The sequence below is a fragment of the Anabrus simplex genome, chromosome 1 (assembly GCF_040414725.1).
Source record: "Anabrus simplex isolate iqAnaSimp1 chromosome 1, ASM4041472v1, whole genome shotgun sequence".
Taxonomy (NCBI): Eukaryota; Metazoa; Arthropoda; class Insecta; order Orthoptera; family Tettigoniidae; genus Anabrus; species Anabrus simplex.
In genome coordinates, this window is record NC_090265.1 from 811,837,536 (window position 1) to 811,862,658 (window position 25,123).

Sequence of the window (25,123 nt, forward strand, 5' to 3'; positions counted from 1 at the left end):
AATTTCTGGCTCTTCCGAGGATTTTATTTTGTTCTGATGATTGGAACAAAGTTCCCCCAGGGTTCATTCAGCCTCACGATGTCAACTACGGTGTTGTAAGGAGAGAGAGCGAATCCGGCCAGGAATGCCGAACAATACCGCTAAGGATCTGAAGTAGTAATCACTATCACCAATGGAGACTACAAAATCCCTTGGTCATCTTGTTGGGCAGCATTCGTCTTAGCAGGTTCGGGCTTTCTAAGGCTCGTTCGGGCCATGTGTTTGTTTTCTTTAAAAGGTGTTTGAATTTCAACCTCGTGGGATTTAAACAGTGGAAAGTCACTTTCGTATGGTTCAGGTTCCATGTAAAAACCGAAAATCCCATGACGGTGTTCGTGATATCAGTAGGCACGTAAAAATAAACCGGTTTCTTTTTTATGTGGTATGGTAAACGTCACGGAGGAATTGATCAAGAATTTTCTCTATTGTACGAGTAGGAGGGACATAAATTACGTCTGCATCAGAATGCATTTTTGTCATTAAAGGTGTGCGAGGTTTTATTGTGTGGAGATTTGCGCTTGTTAGTGTTGGTTTCACGCGTGAATACTCCGAACTCCTCCCACCACTGATCTTTGCTTGACCTCCGTACACCACTAGCAATCCCCAAACAATAAGGCTTGCATTAACAATTCGATATCCAGTGTATAAACATCGACGTAGGAGGAGGCTTGAAATCAACGGCAGAAAGCGTAAATCGTACTACCTCCTGTAGACCTTATTTAGATGGAACCGTAAACCTCAGTATGCCCGGTGAGGTTGCAGTCATACTGATCACGAGGGACTACAATATCTGCTGGGGAACCATCTAGCTCAGCCCTGTCCAACGCGGCGCCCGCGATGCTCTTGAATGGCGCCCTTCGCAATTAATTCCTAGCTCAGAAAATTTGTTATATCCTTTTCTCAAAATACTAACTGGCTAGTGCTCGCATTCGAAAGGATAGTGCGTTAAAGCAGCCTGTTTCGGTTACACACCAACTTCCTCAACTTGTAGCGAGCATGCAGCGCCAAATTTCACATTAAATATGTGAGTTAATATAATTTCATATATTTGTTAATTCTAGATTTATTATTAGTATTATCATTATTACTATTAGTCCTAGTAGTACGGGCAGCAGTAGAGTGGGGGCGGGGCGTGATTAGCTCAGTGGTTTAGCTGCTGGCTTTCCACCCGCAAGGCTGAGGTTTGAATCCGTTTTCATCTCAAGAAAAAGGTCTTAAATCTCTAGCCAAAATAAAAATTAGCCTGGCTGGTCCCAGGGACCCCAGAAATAACTGGGATATGGCAACAGCAGTATCGAAGTAGTGCAGTCGTAACCTGGCGCCCGCGTACCCTTAGTTATCATGCATGTTGTGCCCTAGTGCAAATGAACGTTGGACAGCCCTGACTAGCTCATAGGTGGGTAAAGCGAGAGCCCCGCTCCTTGAGCTAACGGTGTGAGCGCTCTAAGAGTAGAGAGCAAAAAAGAAAAGCAAAATCATCTGCATATAGGTCATGAAGGCCCTTGGAGGGGTGAAACGTAAAGGCTTCCATTATCCGTAACCTCGGCACTTGATGGGATACAGTGGTTAGCTCTACGCTTGGCCGCTTTTGCCCCCAGGAATTAATCTGGTACTCACTTTTGCTGGTACTCACTGCTCATTGAGCCGAATTGTGCCCGCATTTGATCTAGATGGATAACAATCCTCTTGGCAGGCTAACACTTTTTTTTTTTTTTTGCTTTACGTCGCACTGACACAGATAGGTCTTATGGCGACGATGGGATAGAAAAGGCGTAGGAGTTGGAAGGAAGCGGCAGTGGCCTTAATTATGGTACAGCCCCGGCATTTGCCTGGTGTGAAAATGGGAAACCACGGAAAACCATCTTCAAGGCTGCCGACAGCGGGACTCGAACCCACTATCTCCCGATTACTGGATACTGGCCGCACTTAAGTGACTGCAGCTATCGAGCTCGGTACTAACACTTTAAACAAGCTATTATGTATCACAGGATTTAGTATGGTTTTGTTTGGTTTGGTTCGGATTGGTTTCGTTTCACTTAGTTCGGTTTCGTTTCGTTTCGTTTCGTTTGGTTTGCTTTCGTTTGGTATCTAATCTATATTCCATGCAGTAGTACGATTATATAGGAGGCATGCCTTATTTGGGCAGTCTTACTCTAATGAGGACCAAATAACATTAACATAATAATAATAATAATAATAATCGTATGGTCTCAGCTACAGTGTGCAGACATTTCGATTTGACGCCATCTGGCTGCCTGCTCGTCAATTTCGACGTTCCGTTTTACTCTAGGTCCGATAGATGGCAGACCGAGTAAACCGGATCTCTCTTGGGCATCTATGGCCGAGATTTAATTAATTTTGTCGGGTAAATACCAAATGTATCACCAGAGATATTTTACATGCCGACATCGTACAACATGGAGTGTCGAATGGACTTTTTTCCGCCCTTCAAAAATCCGACTACCTCTGCCGGGTTTGAACCAGCTATCTCGGGATCCGGTGGCCGACACTCTACGACGGATCCACAGAGGCAGCTAACATTAACATGATTTCGAGAAAAACTGAGAAAACTTTGTCACATGCCTACAACTTGTTTACTAATATTATGAACCCGTACATACATACTACAACTTACAGATGAAACTTGGAAGATGATTAGTTGAGTTGAAATATAAAAATTAATTAAGCGTAATTGTATATGACAAAGATTCAATGAGTAACTGGTGAAAGACAGTAGACCCTCTGGTGGATAAATTAGAACTAATTATTTGATCATGTTGCTTTAAGAGCGAATGGCACCAAGATATACAGGACGTACTATGTACCTATTCTAACGTATGTAGTAGAAACTTGGGTAATGAGGTAGAGAGCTGTGATTAGGATACAGGCAAGTAAAATGAAATTTCTTAGAAGCAGGATAGGAGTGACAAGAATGTATAAGATGAGAAATGAGAAAGAGATATAGTAAAAGAAGAGCCGCTACAGAACAGCATAGATGCATCTAGACTTAGACGGTATGGACACATGAAGAGAATGACAGGGGAAAGGATACCCAGGAGATGCACGAAATGGAGATAGGAGGAAAACCACGGAGGGGAAGACCAGGAGACAGGTGGATAAAAGGAGAGGAAGAGTGTGTACAGAGAAGAACAGAGGACTGGGCAAGTGTGAAGAGGAAGAAGTTGTGGGAAGACAAGAGGAGATGGGGAGGATTATGTTCCAAGCAGATGTAGCCAACAGCTGGAAACTGCATATGATGATGATGTACCCGTAGTATGCCTGTAGTTATAGAATAAGGTTTTACTTATGTTTTACACACAACAGGACTTGTGGAGTACCTCGCTAATAGCTAATAAAATGTTTGATTTCAATGATTTTGTGATTAATATTTTTGGTGTAAGCTGAGTGAACATGGATGCTGATTACATATGCAGCTATTGTCCAACGTTCACACCAGTCACTGGCATCGTGTAAATTACGCTTTATATTTTATATCAGTTGTCTAATTCTTAGCATCTACATGACGTTAAGTTGGGAATATAACGGAAAATCACTCCGAATGTACCTGGTAATTTCTATCATTGAAATGTTGAACTAACGTTTTATAACCCACGCTGATGATACCTGTGACAACATTCCCTTCCGGAACATTGCAATAATTGCTCAGAATATCTCAATAAAAAGCCGCATAAGGTCACATGAGGGGTAAGAACAACGTGTGTGGCAGGAGCTACAGAATATGAACGCATGCTCTTGCACGTTCTAGGTAATGATATACTGTAGAGCCGCATAGAGATGACGTACTCTTCAAACACTGGATGGTCGTGCACTAGCGATTTACTGACCAGGGAACTTGGACCAAACAGATTTCAGTGAAATTTGAATGAATGATCAACTAAGACATCTTAAATTTAATGGCAATAACTATTTTGTCGAAAAATCAACGGCAGTGTTATAATAAATCGCTGAAAAATAGCTGGGCGGTTCGGAGCAGTTAGCTGGCGATGACGATGTAGATCGTATAATATTGGCTTGTAGTGTAGAAATTCTGTTTTACGGTTACATACATCACTTTATACCGAAAATGAGGTTCTGCCAACATGAACAGAATTTCAACCTGTACATACTAATTTTACAACCGAGTATATTATATTGTTGCGAACCAGCCCCTTGGTAGCCCCTTTCGGTACTTCCAGGAAGGGGCTAGTGACTCAGACGACCGGGGATCTCCCAGCCGGCTTGTGGGGTGGGGTCAGCCTTTCTGTGTATTGTTCTCGTCGGCCGGCTGTGAGTTTCTTGGAGATTCAACGGGAATGTTGTGCGTCTAGCCACCTCGCGAATGTTCTGCTTTACATCACACGGGCTTGAAAAGGGAGGCTAGCCACGGACAGTCAGTCAGAGTTGGGCTCCGTGGTGGAGCTATAGTCAGTGTTGGTGCTGGATTCGGAGTCATTGTTGGACTCCGTGGTGGAGCTATAGTCAGTGTTGGTGCTGGATTCGGAGTCATTGTTGGGCTCCGTGGTGGAGCTATAGTCAGTGTTGGTGCTGGATTCGGAGTCATTGTTGGACTCCGTGGTGGAGCTATAGTCAGTGTTGGTGCTGGATTCGGAGTCATTGTTGGGCTCCGTGGTGGAGCTATAGTCAGTGTTGGTGCTGGATTTGGAGTCATTGTTGGGCTCCGTGGTGGAGCTATAGTCAGTGTTGGTGCTGGATTTGGAGTCATTGTTGGACTCCGTGGTGGAGCTATAGTCAGTGTTGGTGCTGGATTTGGAGTCATTGTTGGGCTCCGTGGTGGAGCTATAGTCAGTGTTGGTGCTGGATTTGGAGTCATTGTTGGGCTCCGTGGTGGAGCTATAGTCAGTGTTGGTGCTGGATTTGGAGTCATTGTTGGACTCCGTGGTGGAGCTATAGTCAGTGTTGGTGCTGGATTTGGAGTCATTGTTGGGCTCCGTGGTGGAGCTATAGTCAGTGTTGGTGCTGGATTTGGAGTCATTGTTGGACTCCGTGGTGGAGCTATAGTCAGTGTTGGTGCTGGATTTGGAGTCATTGTTGGGCTCCGTGGTGGAGCTATAGTCAGTGTTGGTGCTGGATTCGGAGTCATTGTTGGACTCCGTGGTGGAGTCAGTGTGAGACTCAGTGTCCTGGGGTTCGGTGGCTGGGCTGAGGGCGACAGAGGTGTTGTCTGTCATCGGTGTCCCACCGAGATCTGAACCAGGAGCTGTGGTTGTGGTGTCTGAGAGTCCAGTTCGTAGGTGGGCTGCAGACAACGTACGGAACGGAAGACACTGTACTACCCGAGAGTACTGTGTGTTTGGGCATTTCTGTGGACTGGAGAATCGCCGTGAATCAGCAAGGGAAGCCGCAGTCGTGAGCGTGAGGGTAAATAGACCTGTGTTAATGTTCGCTGCTGTGAGTATCGTCCTGCTGTTGAATACTGTTGAGCTGTTGCTGTTTGGTTGTTCATTGCATGTGACTGTGTGAATTACTGGACTGTCTCTGGAGTCGAACCAACGAACAACCATCGTGTGCTTGAATGGCCCGTAGCCCTGGGTTCAGATATAGCGGTCTACACACAGCTGGTGTACGAGCTGACTTGACTTGGGGAATTGAAAGTAAGAATTAACCGTCCCAGGTATAGCAACGGGCCGGGCCGCCTGCTGAGTCATATGGAAGAGAGACTGCAAATAGGCAGTAATTAGTAACTGTAGCCATTCATAGCTGAATAGACTTGTGTGTGTGCGTGTGTGAGTGTGTGCACATTTATTGCGCCATCCTGAAATAAATTAGGGCAATAAAACAGACGGAGTTTTATTCGGAACAATCTGAATGTATCAAAATGTGTTTGTGAGATGAATCTGTCGTGGCAGGTCTTTATGACCGGATGCCCTTCCTGACATCAACCTCATCAGAGGAGTTAATGAGATGAAATGAATTGTATATGATAGTAGGAAGGGAGAGGGCGAAACCCGGTGCCGGCACATAGCCTACTCCTCTCGAATAGCACCAAGCGGTCTGTTGAAGGCTTAACGTCTCCGCCGGAAGGACGAATCACCATCAACAGCGTCATATGCCCTCACTCCACATGAGCACTGCGGAGAGGCTTGGAATTTAATCCAGGCTTTTGGCACGCAATCTAGTGATTAGAAATTGTATACCACCACCTCCCCTACCCTGGCGGCCAACATTCTGATGGGATTGGAACCGGCTAACCTCGGTGTCAGACCGTTTAGACTTCAACGCCTTAACGATCACGGCCACCAGGCGGGCTATGAATGTATACAAATATTAGGATTTTAATATTTCTGTATCGTTTATAATGGAAGCTAAAATATTATGTAGTACGACATCTTGTTTATATATAAAACAATGTGTTTGCTCTTAATGTATTAGCACTGTCGAGGAAAATGCTGGACTCCTTTTCAGAATCACTCATTTTTCATGCTGTCGACAGCCTATGTAACAACGGCAGGTGTACAGCGATGTTCTGATGTGTACAGTAAATTGCCTTACCAAGTGTCGATACACCACGTTCCATTTAAAACTGCAATAAATATGGCAATGGTAGATGAGGCCATGATGTGAATATAGCAATGGTAGATGAGGCCAAGACATTAATATGACCATGGTATGTGAGGCTAAGATATGAATATAACCGTGGTAGAGGAGACCCAGCTATGTATATAACAATAGTAGAGGAGGCCAAGGCATAAATATGACAGTGGTAGATGAGGCTAAGATATGAATATGGCGGTGGTAGAGGAGGCCAAGATATGAATATAACACTGGTAGAGGAGGCCAAGACATAACATGGATACGTTTACATGGATATCTGGATATATTGTGAAGAGAAAACGGACACCGAGCCAGGAGAATTAACCATACGCAGTTAAAATCCCCCGCCTCGACCGGGAATCGAACCCAGGATAGGTGTTATGGCGACGATGGGATAGAAAAGGGCTGGGAGTGGGCAGTAAGCGGCCATGGCCTTAATTAAGGTATAACCCCAGCATTTTTCCTGGTGAAAATGGGAAACCACGGAAAACCCAGCTTCAGGGCTGCCGACAGTAGGATTGACTCTCTATCTCCCGGATGCAAGCTCACAGCTGCGCGCACCTAGCCGCACGGCCAACTCGCCCGGTAGTGATAATAGAGGGTGATTGCCCAGTTGTATTTACTCTTAAAAGAATACTCAACCATCACCACCACCACCTCCTCCTCTAGTCAGTTTAGACTAGCAACATTCATAAATACAGTAATATAGTACACCTTTATTTTTTCTATAGCTCTACAGATTTCTTTTTCTAGATTGTGATAGAAGAAATACATAACAAAAACCCGTAAAAGGATATATATATCAAGCCTGACTTGAATCAGCGTGTCTGGTCATCCAACTCTAGTCTCGCAAGCCACGACCTAAAACAATGCTCATATCACCCCGTCCTTGGATCATATTTCTTTCGCAGCAAAGGCTCATCCCCCACAACCCAACGGGTCCCCTGTTAACGGTCATAATACTTTGTAAGATACTTACCGATAATAATGTTCTGCGTGTGATAGTTTTTAGCATAAAGGTTGTATGTTTCAGCATGGACGCAACGCCCTGCACCTCGCCGCGTCCGCCGGTCACCCAGACGTCGTTGCGGCATTGTTGTTGGCTGGCACGGATGTCAACATCACGGATTCGGTGAGTACCTCATTCAGTGAGTAAGGAGAAGGCAGCTTGGCTATCAGCTGTTAATAACAACAGCCAAAACAGGAAAAGGAAGAGTTCTGATACTTCGAAGAGTGGAAATATTCTAAAGAAAGAAAAGGGCGATGAAAATTAAACTCAGAAGCCCTTGCAAATCTGATAGCATAGGGATGGAAAAAAATAACAAAAGTTGACCGTGGAGAGAGATGAAAGGGGGCAGGCCCGGAGCTAGGGACAGCAAAACTCTGTCTTGCGGTGGGTGGGGGTGCAGACTTAGGCGGCCCGAACAATCAGGGATTTCACAGTGGGAAAATATTCTGTTACCATATGTTTTCTTTTTCAGATATTTTATAAAATTTAGTTATTCAAAATTAGTTTCAGCTGACTGAAGAACTTAACAGTTATGTAAAATAAAAAATTTCGAAAAGTGGAAATCATTTAAAGAAAAGAAGGCCGTGAAAATTAGACTCAGAAGCCCTTACAAACCTAATAGTGGGGGATCGGAAAATAACAAATTTGACCATGGGAGGTCGTACAAGGAAGAGATGAGAGGGGAGCATGCTCGGATCTATAGACCGCAAAACATTTTTATTTTACAAGTTGCTTTAGGCCGTACCGACGCAGATAGGTCTTGTGGCGACGATGGGACAGGAAAAGGCTAGGAGTAGGAAGAAAGCGACGGTGGCCTTAATAATAATGTAGAGCCCCGGCATTTGCCTGGTGTGAAAATGGGAAACCACGGCTGCCGACAGTGGGAGACCGCAAGACAGGGAGGCGGGCGGGCGGTTTGCAGACGGTTAGGCATTTCATAGTGGGTTAATATCGATGATTTTTGGTAAGCTTCAATATTTCATTTTTAGCGCATGGTTCTCCGAACGGCAAGTGGTAACTTGGTCATTCTGGAGTTTATATCGATTGTTTTAGCATACTTTCGAATGTTTCCCAGTCTGGTTGTGAATTAAACATCTCTATGTTGCATAGTATGTTTTGGTTCGTCTTTTATAAAATTCAGTATAGTATTTGTTATAAGTAAGAGTGTATCCAGGTGAGGCAACATGAGTGAAACAAGTGGAGCAGCTAGAAGACGATTGCAAGATTCGGAAATAAGAAGCTCCAACAAGATCACGAATTCGACAACACTGTGCAAATACACTCCTTTACTCCTTTTGTCCGTAGAAATCAGTATAATTTTTTAGTTCATATATAATGTTTGCTGATTTTTTATTGCTCTAGACAGATATTTATTACTGTTCTCTAATTTTCAGGGGAGTCCTGAGCTGAGATTAACATAAACCCTCAATAATTAAGTAAGAGTTATTTGATATTCCGTTGTTTGGTAACACAGGAACACATTTTTCAGTAGAGGGTTTTTTAAAATTAATTTTGCAGCTAGGGAGAGAGCAAATATTATTGGTCCGGCATTGCAGGGGAGCCTGACACAAGTAAACAGAATCTATGCGAGGCTTAACTGCAGTCTCGTTCTTTCACCTACACACCACAAGTTGAAAACCTCTGAGATGTTTTACTCCATTCCCGTATAATGACGGATACACTGAAATGTGTAACTGTAATGAACATGCGGAACTATGATTGATGTAATTCGATTGTGATTTTCTGATAAGTATTTCGTTCACATATAAAACTAGTGTATTTATTTATTTTATTTATTTATTTATTTATTTATTTATTTATTTATTTATTTATTTATTTATTTATTTATTTATTTATTTATTTATTTATTTATTTATTTAATTGAATAGCACTTTTACAGAACACATTAAATCAATACTTCAATTCTTGCTATGCTTCATCTTCCTCTCCCCCCACATCTATTTCATTCGTTGTGATCTCTGTACCTAGAGCTGTCCTACGTTATGCGGCTGCTTTCTTTCTTTTTTTTCTTTCACCGAGCTCGATAGCTGCAGTCGCTTAAGTGCGGCCAGTATCCAGTAATCGGGAGATAGTGGGTTCGAACCCCACTGTCGGCAGCCCTGAAGATGGCTTTCCGTGGTTTCCCATTTTCACACCAGGCAAATGCTGGGGCTGTACCTTAATTAAGGCCACGGCTGCTTCCTTCCCATTCCTAGGCCTTTCCTATCCCATCGTCGCCATTAGACGTATCTGTGTCGGTGCGACGTAAAACAAATAGCAAGTCGAAGTCTTTTTCATTCTTGTTCATCCCTGAAGATCACTTTTTGAATTTTGCCCCTAAACAACTTCTTATTATGTGTGTCCTTAATGTCTATGTTTGCTTCTTTGAGATCATTTAATGTCTGTGTAAACCATAATGGTTGTACTTTAAGCTTTATAATATTTTTCTTTTTTTTTAAACACCATTACGGCCTCATTAGACCATGTTCATTTATATTTCCAACCATGTTTACGTATCCTTGCCCACAAGTCCTTTATTCTCTTAACATGAGTATTTCTTCTGTTCTCTAAACTAGGGAAGGTGTTTCGTAGCTTTGACTTCATCTTCAGGTACCCTCCAATCCTGGATCTCGTTCCGTTATCCTGCTCAGGTTCAAATCATCCGCCACTGATTGGTACCATCTGGGTTTACCTTTGAGATTCAAACTTGTGTTAGGATCTGTTTCGTCAGCCTGCTGTCAGACATACGGACCACATGACCGAAGAAAGTCAGCCTCCTTTTCCTGATGACTTCCGTTACTTTGCCCACCTTGTTATGCACTTCTTCATTTTTTCTGAGCTTCCATGTTCCTTCCTTTTTAATGGGTCCTAAGATCTTTCTCCCTATCCTTCGTTCTACTGTAGTTTCTCCAGTTCTAGTTTTGAGGTTTTATTTCTCAAGCTCAGTGTTTTTGATGCTCAAACAACTGTTTGGTAGTGTCGGATTTTAAAAAGAATATTCTTTACACATAAATACTTCCTCTAAATATAGTCATTATTAGAGTTTGACAAAACTCGGTCCTTTCCATCTCTTCAAATAGAACTACAGTTTACTCTGTTAAAAATAAGTTAACTGTCATAACATACCAGAGGTTTCATCCTCTTAACGATGACTAGAATCCATCAAGACAATGTTCGGTTACACAGGCCTCCAAAGGAAAATTGTTTGAAGAGTAAAAGCTACTATTTCGGTATGCCAAATGTAGTCAAATGTAGTCATATAACTTGAAAATTACGTCACCCACCGTTTATTATGAAACGATTCTTTTCACTTTTAATATCATTTGAATATTATTAACGAAGTAAAATGTTAATGTGCCCATTTAAGATATTTTGTATTGGATTGCTTTTCCTTTTCAAAGACAGATACCTAGGCCCTTAACTGACTTGGTACCCATTGGCCACCTACAAGAGAAGTACCAGGAAGAGATTTGAGCGAAACCTAAAGCGGAATTATCGGGATTTATAAAGATAATTAAGTATTAAGACACATTTTCTGTCAAAAAGCAATACTATTGTAAAAAAAAAAAAAAAGACCTGAAACAATTTTCAGTTTGTTTTTGCACGTCCATTTCTCCACCTTGTTATATACTTTCCATATTTTCACATTAGCATTGTTAAAACCCTAAGTGATAGAGGAAAATGGTGGTAATATTTAAAATCAGCACACCGAGTACTGTTTAAATCAGCTGAAATACTTTAAACAATTTTCAGTGACCTCAATTTTGCTGGTCTGTGTTATTGATTTGACGCGCCAACTTAAACAGTCATCGATCACATATACCATAATTTGCGAACAGTTTTCTTACGATAGGCAGCTGCTTTAATTCATAATTCGAATGTAAACAGTAGCAATTGCAATGGCACAGTAACTGATTACATGTACTGTACGTGCTCAAATTGTAGATAGATATAATACAATTCTTTCCATTTGTTTTTTGCTCAGCTTTAAAACTTCCTGCTACTATGTCTCAAGTTAAATCAATATTTCAAGGGTTTGGAACCATTAAAGTAAGCGTAAAAATAATGAACGCTTACAAATTGTTTCATACTTTTCGTATTAAGACTGATTGGGTTTCAAATCTAATCCCGGTAGTTATTTTTCACACAACCCGTGCATAATGGCTCGTGGAGTGAAACTAAAATGTCCGCTTTCAGTTAGGAGGCAGGGTTTACTTATTGGACTCTGTTACGTCATAACTCTATTAACACCGTAATGGTTATATTCTTAGCAAATTATTGACCATAACTTCATGGATCACCTGTCTGGGAAAATTGAATTTCTTAAATTATTGCTGTCATAACCGGATTCCTAAGTAGCACCCTGTGTCTATGTTTTTCTGTAACAACCTTGTCCATTTATGATAACGGTGAGCTCAGCTTTCTAGTTTTAGCTTCCTTTGTCATGTAACCACAAAACAGTTTGATACACTGCACGACGATAGAGAACAGGTCACAAGACACCATTTATTCCAGGATATAATCACGCTGTGCATCAATCACTCGTTCCCAGCGTGACGGAAATGAGTTGGTACTTCTGTCATAGGATTCTCCCGCGCTCCTTTCAGTGGGCTGTAAACTAGACATCGCGTTTATATGCTGTGTAAATCATCAATATAAGCATGCAACTATGCTGCAAAAAATGTCGTGAAATATGCATTTGTATGGAATGCAAACGTAACATTTCTTTACTAGACACATGCGATTCATCCACAGCAATACATAAAATCATGGTCATAAATAAACAACTGAATGAAAAAAAATCCAGGAAAGCAACTCAATGTTGAAAACATTCTAGAACATGAATTTTAGGTAAATAAAATATAATAAAGTATGAGAATATATTCTTTATTTATTCCTAAAAATTACAATCCTTTACTTAATCATCGTTATCCGGTCGATTACATTAGCAGTTCGCCTTTTTCTACCACTACGAGCGCTAATGTGAGTCAATGCAGAGTTTCACTTAAGCCCATATAACTACATTTGGTGTGGACATTTGTCAAAAAATCAAAAAAAATGCCTGAGGGTATTGAACCGAGGAATACATTACAGGAAAAATTGTGTAAATAAGTTAATTTGGCAAGGATAAAATAGAAAATAAAAAAATAAAACGAGTAAAGAAACAAGCGATTTTAGGCCGTTTTTCGGGAACTGCATTTAGGTCGGAAGTGATTTTCGAAATTTTTTAAAAATTTAATAGAACTAACCAGAACTCGCCATTTGAAACCTTTTCTGGCCCTTTAGCCCTTCAACTTTCGGCACAATTGAGGAAATTGCTTAATTTTACGTTTTTCATAGTATGGGGACCCCTACTTTCATAATAAATGTTTTTGGCATTACAACACACTACTTACAGCTGCGGCTGTTCCAGTAGTACAAACAATCCTTGCACAGTTTGTGAGACGTACCAATCTATAAGTATTCGCTGTTAAAACAGTATGCACACGTCTCCTAGATAAGACACATGATAAATCAAGTAAGTAAGAAAACCGTAGTAACCTCTTTTATTTTACACTGCGCACTCTACTTTTCCAGTCCATAATTTGCTTTGCAGTACACTACAACAGTCTTTTCAAACTTTTCTGGTTCAAATCTGTGTCGTTTGTCTGTTAAAACTAGCTTCAATGCCGAGAATGACCACTCTACATCTACGGATGTGACAGGGCAGTATTTGAAATCGGGAGCGATTGTAGGTGTTAAACATTCTGGTAGATCCTCATTATCAGTATCAGCAAAATATTTGTTTATAGTTATCATGATTCCGTTGCTCGGATTTCGTTTAAGGACATCACGATATTTTGTTTGCAGACGGAGTCGGAGGTTTCCTGGGATACCTTCCATTTCACGCTTTTCGTTCTCCATTATGTCCAGCGAATCAAAAAGACGCAATCCACGTATTTCTAGCTTCTTGATTCATTCTGGTATGATTTAGAAGTGTGTCTTGATAAGTGCCGGTTCTCTTTGAACCGTTTCGTTGCAGAAAGAGTTCACGGCGTTAATTACTGTACATTTTGTGGGGACTGCTGGTAAAACACGTTGAAATATGCATAATAAAAGTCGAAAATATGCACAGTAGATGTGAAGTATATGCACCAATCTCAACTATATGAAAATATGCACATATATATGCACTATTAAACTTAATAATTCGTCCAGTTTCACCTCCAAACGGACTTCCTTGTCGATTTTGGATGTCTACATACCGGCAAACAAAACATGCATTTGTATACTAATCCGATCTTTAGTTATAACAGCGCTTTTCAACCGTATTTAATATTGCACCCTCACATCACTAAAAGTTTAATGCACCAACTCCAAAATTTAAAAATACCTGAGTTTTAATTTGAAATAATTGCTATATTGGTATGAAGATACAAGTAAAAATATATCCTGAACCTATCTGATATTTACTTCTTAATACGTAATTAAAATTAAAAATGGAGAATATAACTGAAAGTCGGACTCCTCGGCTGAATGGTCAGCGATTAGGCCCTCGGTTCAGAGTGGCCCGGTGGTAGTGGTGGTGTTGATTATTGTTTTAAGAGGAAGAACTACTAGGGAACCATCCTCTATTAACACTAATCAGAGAGGAAAAAATGAATGAGTTCCGACACTTCGAAAAATGAAGGTATCGGCCAAAGAAAGACAAGGGCCACAAAGGGCGTGAAAATAAAAGTCTCCTTAGGCCTAACAAATTTAATACCGCAAGGGTCGGAAATGAACAAGAGTTGACCAAGGGAGGTCGGATAGGTCAGATGAAAGTAAGGAGCCCGGCACAAGTAAGTGGAAGCAATGCTAGGACTCAGATAAAGGCCCTGTGGTCGCCAACCCCCGCTTCCAAGTTACGGACCACTGGATCCCCTTTTAGTCACCTTTTATGACAGTCAGGAGATGCCTTGGGTGTTATTCTACCACCCCCGCTCACAGCTGGTTTAAAGAGGTCGGATTCGATTCCCGGTCGAGTCGGGGATTGTAATCGCGTCTGATTAATTCTTCTGGCTCGGGGACTGGGTGTTTATGTTTGTTAGAACACTCTCCTCTTGACATTGAGAAAAACACCATACTACCAACAACCACAGAAACAAGCAATAGTGATTATATATATGGAGATATAGGGCTAGTGTCAGAAAGGGCATCCGGTCGTAAAACAGAGCCAAAACCACATGTCCGACACTGTTCACACCCGCGACCTCATAGGTGTGGGGACAAAGAGGTAGACGAATAATTGAGAATATAACTGAAACAAATACCACTTTGTGTTGTAGAATTTAACTTTGAGGAATTATATTTTGAGAAACCCTGTACTCCCTTCGGAATCTGGGAGTGGTTTTTAAGCATATTTAACAAAATCACTGCAAGACATTTCGACATTAGTTACTATCAAAAGTTTAGCTCTGACTAATTGAAGTTCCACCATCATATTTCACGGAAATTTATGTCCGGCTCTATGGCTGAAAGGTCAGTTCGGAGGGTTCCGGATTCGATTACCGGATGGCTCAGGGATTTTAATCTTGATTGGTCAATTCTCATCATATACTCAACATCCCTGCAACTCTTACACCACACACAACACTACAATAGCACGCAGTTTCCTTTACATGGCATGACACCCACCCTCGCCGGAGGGTCTGTCTTACATGGTAGCAATCGACACAAGAGAATTTGAAAAAAAAATAGGGAGAGGTAGTGCCGCAGCACTGCAACAGGCCTTGGTGTGTTAGTTACACGAAAGAAATGAAATATATTATTGTTTGGATTCCATGTATTTGTCACACAACATCAGTACTTTGTTCAGTATATGGATTTGGTAAGAGAGGTATGACATGCAATAGCGTAGTCACGATCGCCGATTGGGGGTTATAATTACAAAATGAAGATCGAATACAATGAAGGTGGTTGTGCGTGTGTCGTGCGCTCATGCACGACTTGTCATTATAAAGACACTGATACAAGTTGATATTCAGATTGCAGTGCACTACAAAATCTTACATTAAAATAAGAACAAGAACAACACGATCAATGTCAACAGTTTTACAGTGAATGGTATGTTCATTTTGCAGTCTAACTTTCGAGGCTTCTTAGAAAATAGGTTCACCAGATCTGTTGGTTCTGCAATTGAGGACCAAAGATGGAAAACGATGAAAGTGCCAGAAACATATTTTCGAGTAAACGCCAATAATAGAGTTCTCGAACACAATGCACTTTCACCCTTCTCTACCAATGCAAATATACTACATCCAATAAATTTTATATAATTACATAACAATATTTCGCTTCTATAAATTTCATTTCTTTATTTAAGTGGCTCAGAAATTAGAATATGAGTGATAGCACACTGACACAATGGACAGCACAGGAGAATTGCAGCGTGAGACGCTGGCACATTCACCCTACCCAAGACCGACTCCAATCCTCAGACCGTAATATTAAAAAAACATGGCGACCGTAGTAGCCGGATTGCTGGTATTGGCTAACACGAAAATATCACGTACATATTATACAAACGGCGGTAATTTAACTTGATACATGTAACATCACAGGGAAAATCACTTTTACACATATGAAAACGCTTCGCCAACAAGTACGCACCACATATAATCAACTCGAATAACATATATTCTACTAGAAAAGAGTACAACATTTTTTTTTTGATATTGGCTTTACGTCGCACCGACACAGATAGGTCTTATGGCGACGATGGGACAGGAAAGGGCTAGGACTGAGAAGGAAGCGGGCGTGGCCTTAATTAACGTACAGCCCCAGCATTTGCCTGGTGTGAAAATGGGAAACCACGGAAAGCCATCTTCAGGGCTTCCGACAGTGGGGTTCGAATCCACTATCTCCCCACTATCTGATTATTTAGAAATTTCAATTAGTCAAATAACGTTTTCTCACAGATTTCACTTCGATGGATACATGAAAATACATGATAAAACTGTTAAAATGATATTTATACCTTCATTTTGAATGTTTAAAAATAAATTAAAGTGCGAAATTCCTCAATTTATTAGGTCTCATGTGAACAATGAAACATAATTTGTTGCCTTAGTTTCGAAGTGGTGGAAAATCTCGTACGTTCAGCACACAATGAAAGGGAAGTACACCCGAAATAATAATGTTATTGGCTTTACGAACCACTAACTACTTTTTACTGTTTTTTGAGAGGCCAAAGTGACGGAATTTAGTCCCGGAGGAGTTCTTTTATGTGCCAATAAATCTACCGACACGAGGCTAACGTATATGAGCACCTTCAAATATCACCGGACTGAGCCAGGATCGAGCCTGCCAACTTGGGATCAGGAGGCCAGAGCCTTAACCCTCTGAGCCTCTAAGGCGAGTACACCCGAAATGATTATGTTAAGCCAATGAACGGCCGTGGTACTGTTAACATAATGTTGACATACGGCATAGCAGCACTTCATACAATGATGGTAACCTTAGTAATGCAACGTTCAGACACTCAATATATAATAGGTTTTCACCATTAAAGAACATGAGTGCAAAAAATCTATTGACTCTAAACGTTGATATTTAACAACATGGACGAGCTTCAGTTCGGTGGTACTCTGCTTGATAACAGATAACTACAGCATGAATCAGAAGTGTCGATAGTGTAAAACCCTGCGTTACACACCCAGCTAATCCCTCCAAGTCAATATTTCTTCTGTGAAACAGTATACGGACTGCTCCATCTCTCACACGTATAAGTACTGTTATACTCCAAGATCTAGCCAAACATTTCCGTAGGCAAGCACAGATTATTGTAAAATACACTTGCATCTAAATCACTCGACACTTTGAAGCACATAGACACTGATGGAATATCACAATACCAGTTATATTCTATCTAAATTAATATTTTTCGAGGAACACGAACAGGTTCACCGTTTGGAATTAGAGAAAAGTCTTCCTTAACCTCAGACTTATTCTCAAAATGATGTATGTACACTACAGTTTTATCGACTTCAAAACAATCACGATGTATATTCCTAATCTATTTCTCTCTTAATATTTTATTCCGTAGAAAACTTAAGAATAGTTGTATGAGAGGCATTGCCATAGTTCAGTGGCGGCTCGTTTGGGAGGCGCTAAGGCGCGCGCCCCCCACGGGGTTCCATTAAATTCGGGAATTTTAATCTTAAATGTTAACAAGGGAAATATTTTACTATAAGATTATTATCAAGGGCGCGAGTTGTACTGTGCTGCGGCGCGATGCGCTGCTGGCCCTACGCAGGAGGGCGCTCTCTCACAGCGGACCAAATACTCCCGAGTCTCGCTTGACTGGCCTTGAGGGAGCCAATCAGAGGCGCAGTAGAGATGTGCTGTTCTACGGAAATTCCGGCGCGTTTCTGCCGCGGCCCATCGTTGCAGCCAACCTACCCGAAACATTGGTGATCTGATTTCTATTTAACAGGGGTCAGTTTATGCCATTTCTCTCCTAAAACTAGGAACTATTTTACTGAGGCACTTACCTGAGTTAAATGTGCCGGTATACATTTAAAATAGTCTTGTAATTTTTAGGATTATTAACTAACGAAACGAGTAACGACTGTAACTACTGGCTCCTCGCACTTGACTCATGTTGGCCATACTCACTGGAGAGCGCGATGTTTAACTTTGTGTTGGTGAATGACCGTGATGTGACTGTGACAAGGTGAAATTAGGAGAAAGGTTGTGATTTATATGTAGGCGTAGTGTTATGTATGCACTTCGTACAGTATGATTACCGTCGAACATATTAAAGAACTAACGTTTTCTTCTCTTTCTACCGAGAAGAAAGTCGAACTGAAGGAGAGTTTTAGGCCGACACCAGACTTCTTGTTGAAAAAACCGGAGACAAAGAAAAATGAAAATAGGGCTTTCCAAAGACAAATTAGTTCTCCTGACGTATATAACAAGAACTCGCGGATATGTGGAAGTGATATCTCAGAAACCTTTTACTGCTTTCCTTGCCCGCTATTCTCCCGTTCTAGGAAAGGAGATAAATGGATCACCACAGGGGTGATATCAATAGTACCATGGACTTTGAAATGCTTGGTGAAGTCAATGTCGTGTCTTGTGTAAGTGATCACTACAATGAAACTATTCGTAAACATAACTCGATGGTGGACAAGAACAGGCAAATATTATTATTATTATTATTATTATTATTATTATTATTATTATTATTATTATTATTATTATTATTATTATTATTATTATTATTATTATTATTATTATTATTATTATTATTATTATTATGTATGTTCAGTCTTCAGCCCTAAGGCTGGTTGGATCCTCAACAGCTCTGCCATCAGCTGTCATAGATGGCCTAGGCATCACTGAAGAGGCATACTAGGGAAATGAGGAGTGAGGTAGTTTCCCGTTGCTTTCCTCACTGAGCCAGAAGTTGCTGTTACATGTCAGTCTGCGAAGCCCACTGAAAGGCACGCACCAACCGACCCTATGAGCAACATTTTCACACCATTCATAGCAGGGACTGGCTGCAGAAGGAATGGAATTACTAGCATCGCTCATACCTCAGTCACTTTCATATTGTCAAAGCCAAGGATAAGACAGAGACAGATCAATGAAAGTAACAAAATTGCTCTAGCCCATACCAGAAGACATAGTGCACTGTAAACACTAGGTCCTGCCAGTAAAGGGATATAATAATAATAATAATAATAATAATAATAATAATAATAATAATAATAATAATAATAATAATAATAATAATAATTGTTACCGTGTTTTAGCGGTAGGTAGAGGCGTAAGAAGGTGCGGGCGTGAATGGGTTTCAAACTACGGAATCAAAGTTAATGTAAAAGTAATTTAAAATTTAACTAGGTTATATTTTCTTTTCAAAAACAAAGCAATAACAGACATGGCAGGTACAATGTAGCAAAACAAGGGGAGATACAATATTTACAGGTTTTGGGCTTCACGCCCTGACTTCTGCGATCAGCTCAGTTTTACCACAAACACAAGTTTTAACAGAGGGGCAGAAAACCCCATTCATCCCTAGGAGCCCCTGGCTCCGAATTACACAGAAAAGCCTCCACGAGGCATATGACACTCCATTTTCAAAAGAGCGATCCGCTCTTAAAATTTAAGTCTCTCAAAGGCCACACCAAACTCTACCTTCAAGCTGTCCTCTAAGGACGTATTCACAGGGGTAAAATACCCAACCTACAGAGGTCTATTACATGAAAAGAAGGTTGATTACATGACCTCTAAACTAACAATTTGAGAGGAGGCGATCTTGCACTCCTAATACACTTTGTTTTTTAAAACCTAATCTGGCTCTGGGCCGCTAACGCAAGGGCTAATCCCATACTACAGAGGTGACTTAGAGAAGAACACTTTACATTACATAAACGAAGAATAGTTTGAGAAAATAAGTTCACCTCAAAACAAATGTGAGTGGGAGCTCGAGAGGGTTAGCACTCTCTATCCCAATATGTAGCTTTACAAGAAAAAGATGAAAAGAGTAATTACATTTTAGGAAAAGGTTACATGATGGAAATGCTTCGAACCCGCCGCGAGTGTTAAACTGCCGACCTAGCAAGAAAAGAAGTTATTAATAGGCCATTACCTGGTGTTGAACGGCTGAAGAAGAAAGAGGCGCTTCCCGCCTCCTGCTATGTACTTAATACACTGAAAGATGGAACAGAAGTGGCCCGGAGACCCCAAAATCAGCAGTTTATATCCTCTCGCGGAAGATTCTAGGCGTTAGGGGAAATAAAACACCCTCCCTCAAAGTTTTTATTGGCTAGGGAAAAGAAACCCCTACATAGAGGAAGAAGAAACACATTATTGGTGGAAAATTAATTAAAGAAATTCGGGATTGGCTAGATCCAAAATAAGGGGAAAAAGAGGGGTATACAGCCAACTTAAACCATGACAGAAAGAAATTTAACAAAGAACAAACTCTTGAAATAAAAATTTCTCCAACAAAATAGTTCTTTGATTTCGCACTAGGTTGCACTATTGTAATTCTTCAGTAGTGTCCTCTAGAAGAGAAAGTTCACACTTCTTACTTCAAGCGAAACAAAAACACATCAAAAGTGACACAGTTCAAAAACTCAAAATTTTCCACGTGGTGACATCTTCTGAGAAAGTAGAGAATTAATAGAATAGATAAAGTTCAACCTTCCTCCAGAAGAGGAGTTTCAACTGGCGAAACTTTTAAATAAACGGTGTAGAGGTGTACCGCCCGGTACAGACCTCCCCCCCCAAAAGTTCCTCCAGGGGTGACACATGAAATCAGTTTGAAACAAAGTCCAAGTAATGATGTTGATACGAAGATAGATAGCAGAAGCATTTACAAGATTTCTTAATTCAGTTTCAAAATGTTGTTGTTGCAGGTGAATGAAAGTCTTTATGTTTGTAGACTTTGAATTTCTGAAGATAAACTTTTAATACTTAAAGGTGAAGAAAAATTTTGCAATGTCCACCAAATATTGTAGTTGAATTCCCAAGTGTAGTTATTGCTTATGGTGACTGTCCATGTAGTTGATGTAGATTGAGTCGAATGGCCGGACCGGCCGTTGCAGCTTGCGTCCAACGGAGGCCGCTCGGACCCCTCAAGTACCCTGAGATACCGCTCGCCCGCACTATGAGGGGAGCAGAGGTGTTGAAGTACGCCGCGCCCGCGGTGAACAGATACAGGCTGCGGGCATGTAGCAGGTCGTGCGCCGCACATCAGCCTTGGCCGGGAGGAGAGCTCCGGCTCGCCGTGCACATGTCGTCCTCGCTGGAGAGGAGGGGGCCCATCCCCCTCCCCAGTCGCTGCACGGCGCTGCGCGGCTGCGGGGGCGCTGAAACATTAAAGCTAGGCGGCAGAATTGTGTTGGACAATCATTTTCTTTGAGGGTACAGGCTTGTGGAGAGGTTGAGGGGCCAGCGGCGTGTAGATATCCATGGCATTTACTATTATGAAGCCACAGTGTAAGGTGGAGCAGGAGACGGGAGCGTGGTAATGGCCGTGGCAAGAACAGGATGGCAGTTTAACGGGTCGGGGCAGGTTTTACACAAGGCTTACATCTAAAACCAAAATATTACAGAAGGGGCAGAATGCCTTAAAGTGAAACTCAAAAAAAAAAAAAAAATATAACCTTCATATCCTTTCAAAATAATATGAAGCAAGTTAACACAGAAATTACACCGGTTTCACCTGGGACAGGTGAACTCTAAATATCCTCTCGGTGGCTGGATTACTTAGCAATAAGGTAACCGGCGTAAGAAAATCGAGAATGATACAAGGCCCATGAAATCTGGGGGCAAGCTTGCCCGCGGGAACAAAATTTTTGACCATAACCTGGTCACCTACCTTCAAGGTGGTGGGTCTCCGTCCACGATCATACCTTTCCCTAACCTTTTCATGAGATACTTTAAGATTAGCTTTAGCCTTCTTCCAAAGATCTTTAATGTTGTCCGGATCTATTGTCTCGGGCAGAATGTCATTCAGAGACCAGAGGTTAGAGAGCGGCGTGTTGGGAACGAACTTAAACATCAAAGAAGCTGGAGTAAATTTGTGAGATTCATGAACCGCCGAATTCAAAGCAAAAGCTAACCAATGCAGGGACGTGTCCCACCTAGAATGATCTTCATGATGATAGGCAATAAGTGCGGACCTGAGATTACGGTTAACCCGTTCAGCCAGAGATGGTTGAGGGTAATAAGCAGATGTAGTTACATGAGAGATGGACAAGTCAAAACAAAATTTACGAAACAGATTTGATGTAAAAGCTTTAGCATTATCAGATACAATGTATTGGCACGGACCAAAAGAAGCAAAAATAGAATTTAGGCAAGTAATGGTGGACTGAGCGGTAGCCAGCTTAGTCGGAAATAACCAGGAAAATCTTGTAAAACCATCTACACACACAAAGATGAACTTGTTGGCATTACCCTTTGACTGGGGGAAGGGTCCCACATAATCGATATACAGGCGTTCCATGGGGCGCGACGCTTGATGAGAAGACAAAAGGCCTACTTTAGTGGACATGGTGGGTTTACTGATCAAACAAGATTTACAAGCTTTTACAAGTTCCCGAATTTCACCGTCCATACCTTTCCATATGAACATTTCACGAATCTTTTCACGAGTTTTAAAGATTCCAAGATGCCCCCCCAATGGGGTCTCATGATAGTATTTGAAGATCATAGGTACAAGAACCGCTGGAACAACAACTTTCATCAACTTATCATGCCTCGAAGGGCAACATAGAACACCATTCCTTAGAACATAAGGGACAGCATGTTCCCCAGAAGAAAGGGTTTCCATTATCGGAGCCAGCGTCGGATCTTCACGTTGGTATTTCTCAATATCCCTAAAAAGCATGGGAGCATCTGTTAAGATGGCATTAACACCAGATAGTATGGACTCGGAAGGTGATGAACTGTCGACCGGTTCGTGGGTCTCTACGTCGTTATGAAACATACGGCTGAGTCCATCGGCAACAACATTTTCAGTACCTCTGATATGCCGTACATCGAATTGGAAGGCAGAAATACGGATGGCCCAACGGGCTATACGACCTGTACGACGCGGCCTACCTAAGACCCAGCTTAAGGCTTGATTATCTGTCTCCAGATCGAATTTGACGTGTTCCAGATAGAGACGGAACTTTTCTAAGGCGAATAAGACTGCCAAACCTTCAAGCTCATATATGGAGTACTTTGCTTCTTGAGCTGACAATGTCCTAGACGCATAGGCGATGGGTCGCCTCCCTAGTTCAGTCTCTTGAAGAAGAACTGCAGCTACTGCTGACGACGATGCGTCGGTTTGGACGATGAATTTCTTCGAGAAATCAGGCATAGCAAGTACAGGGGCATTACAGAGAGCTAATTTCAGATCTTCAAAAGCGGCTTGTTGAGAAGGTCCCCACTCGAATTTGATGCCTTTCCTACGAAGAAGGTTTAAGGGCGCCGCTCTATTAGCAAAATTAGGAATGAACTTCCTGAAGAAATTCACCATGCCAATGAACCTGGCGATACCTTTAATGTCCTTGGGAGGTTTAAAATCACGGATGGCCTGTGTTCTAGAATGATCGACTGCTACACCATCAGGTGACACAATATGCCCTAGGAATGACATAGAGGGCTTAGCAAAGGCAACCTTGGACAACTTAACAGTTAACCCAGCCTTACGAAGGCGATTGAGAACTTCTCGCAAATGATCTAGATGTTCTTCAAAGGTTTCGGAAAATACGACGACATCATCCAAGTAGTGATATAAGTACTCAAATTTGATGTCGGAAAAGACCCTATCTAGTAGCCTAGTGAGCACAGCTGCCCCCGTGGGGAGCCCGAAAGGCACGCGGTTGTATTCATATAAATTCCAGTCCGTGGCAAACGCTGTAAGATGTTTAGACTCTTCGGCAAGGGGAATTTGATTATAGGCCTGATTCAAGTCCAAGATGGTGAAGAACTTGGCCTTACGAAACCATGAAAAGCAAGAATGAAGGTCGGGAAGGGGCACAGATTGCAACACCACCTTCCGATTGAGAGCCCTGTAATCAATGACAGGCCTGAAGCCTCCTTGGGGTTTCGGGACTAGAAAAATAGGCGAAGAATACGCTGACTTAGAGGGCCTAATAATACCATCTTTCAACATCTGATCGATGATTTCTTTCAGAGCCTTCATTTTAGGTGGAGATAGCCTATACGGTGGAAAACGGACAGGAATTGAATCCGTGACCTCAATTTTGTATTCAATAAGGTCAGTAACACCAAGAGTATCAGAGAACACCTCGGGAAACGACTGACACAGTTTCCGAATACTATCAGCCTGCTCCTCAGGTAGATGTCTAAGGTCTAACAACATCTCATCCAGGGTAGGCGAAATAGATGAACATGATACAGAATTACACTTTAACAAGGGAATTCTACAATTGGACGCAAATTTGAATGTGCACGACCTACTCTGGAGATCGAGCACAAGACCAGTGTGAGAAATGAAGTCCGCTCCCAATATGATGGGGCAAGACAAACGCTTGGCCACAAACAATTTGATCTTCCATGTAAATTTAAAAACCCGAATTTTGACATGTAAGGAACCTAGAATTTCTAATGGAGATGAATTAGCCGAAAGATATTTAACAGGAGATGAGTCATAGTCAGGGAGTTTACAAACAGATTTCAATTTAGAATACCAATCAGCCGAAATAATGGAACAAACACTGCCTGAATCTAAGAGAGCTGTTATAGGCTCGTTATTTAACTCAATCTTAAGAAAAGGAACAGGTGCGGGGGTACCCGCCGCAATCCTAAGACACTCTTTAGGGCATTCAAAATATGAATTTGAAGGCTGGTCGTTCTCTGCATTTACAACCTGTTTACTAGGGGCTAAGTCTCGGGAAGATGGATTAGTCGGCTCAGCCGACGCCACTAGTCACTTTTTATTATTGGAATAGCTGGAATTTGCACCAGAAGTTGAGCAGGAGGGGGTGCTATTTGAGTTTGGGCAATTCTTGGCGATATGTGAGAAGGCCC

The 25,123-nt window shown here is 41.6% G+C and overlaps 1 protein-coding gene across 1 annotated transcript in view; it reads left to right on the plus strand.

Moving 5' to 3' along the window:
• dgo (ankyrin repeat domain containing protein 6 diego) overlaps nt 1-25,123 on the plus strand; it is a 348,810-nt gene that overhangs the window by 226,324 nt on the left and 97,363 nt on the right. The window contains exon 3 of the mRNA XM_068224967.1: nt 7,625-7,723. Within this exon, the coding sequence (XP_068081068.1) occupies nt 7,625-7,723 (99 nt within the window). The remainder of the gene's footprint in view (nt 1-7,624; nt 7,724-25,123) is intronic.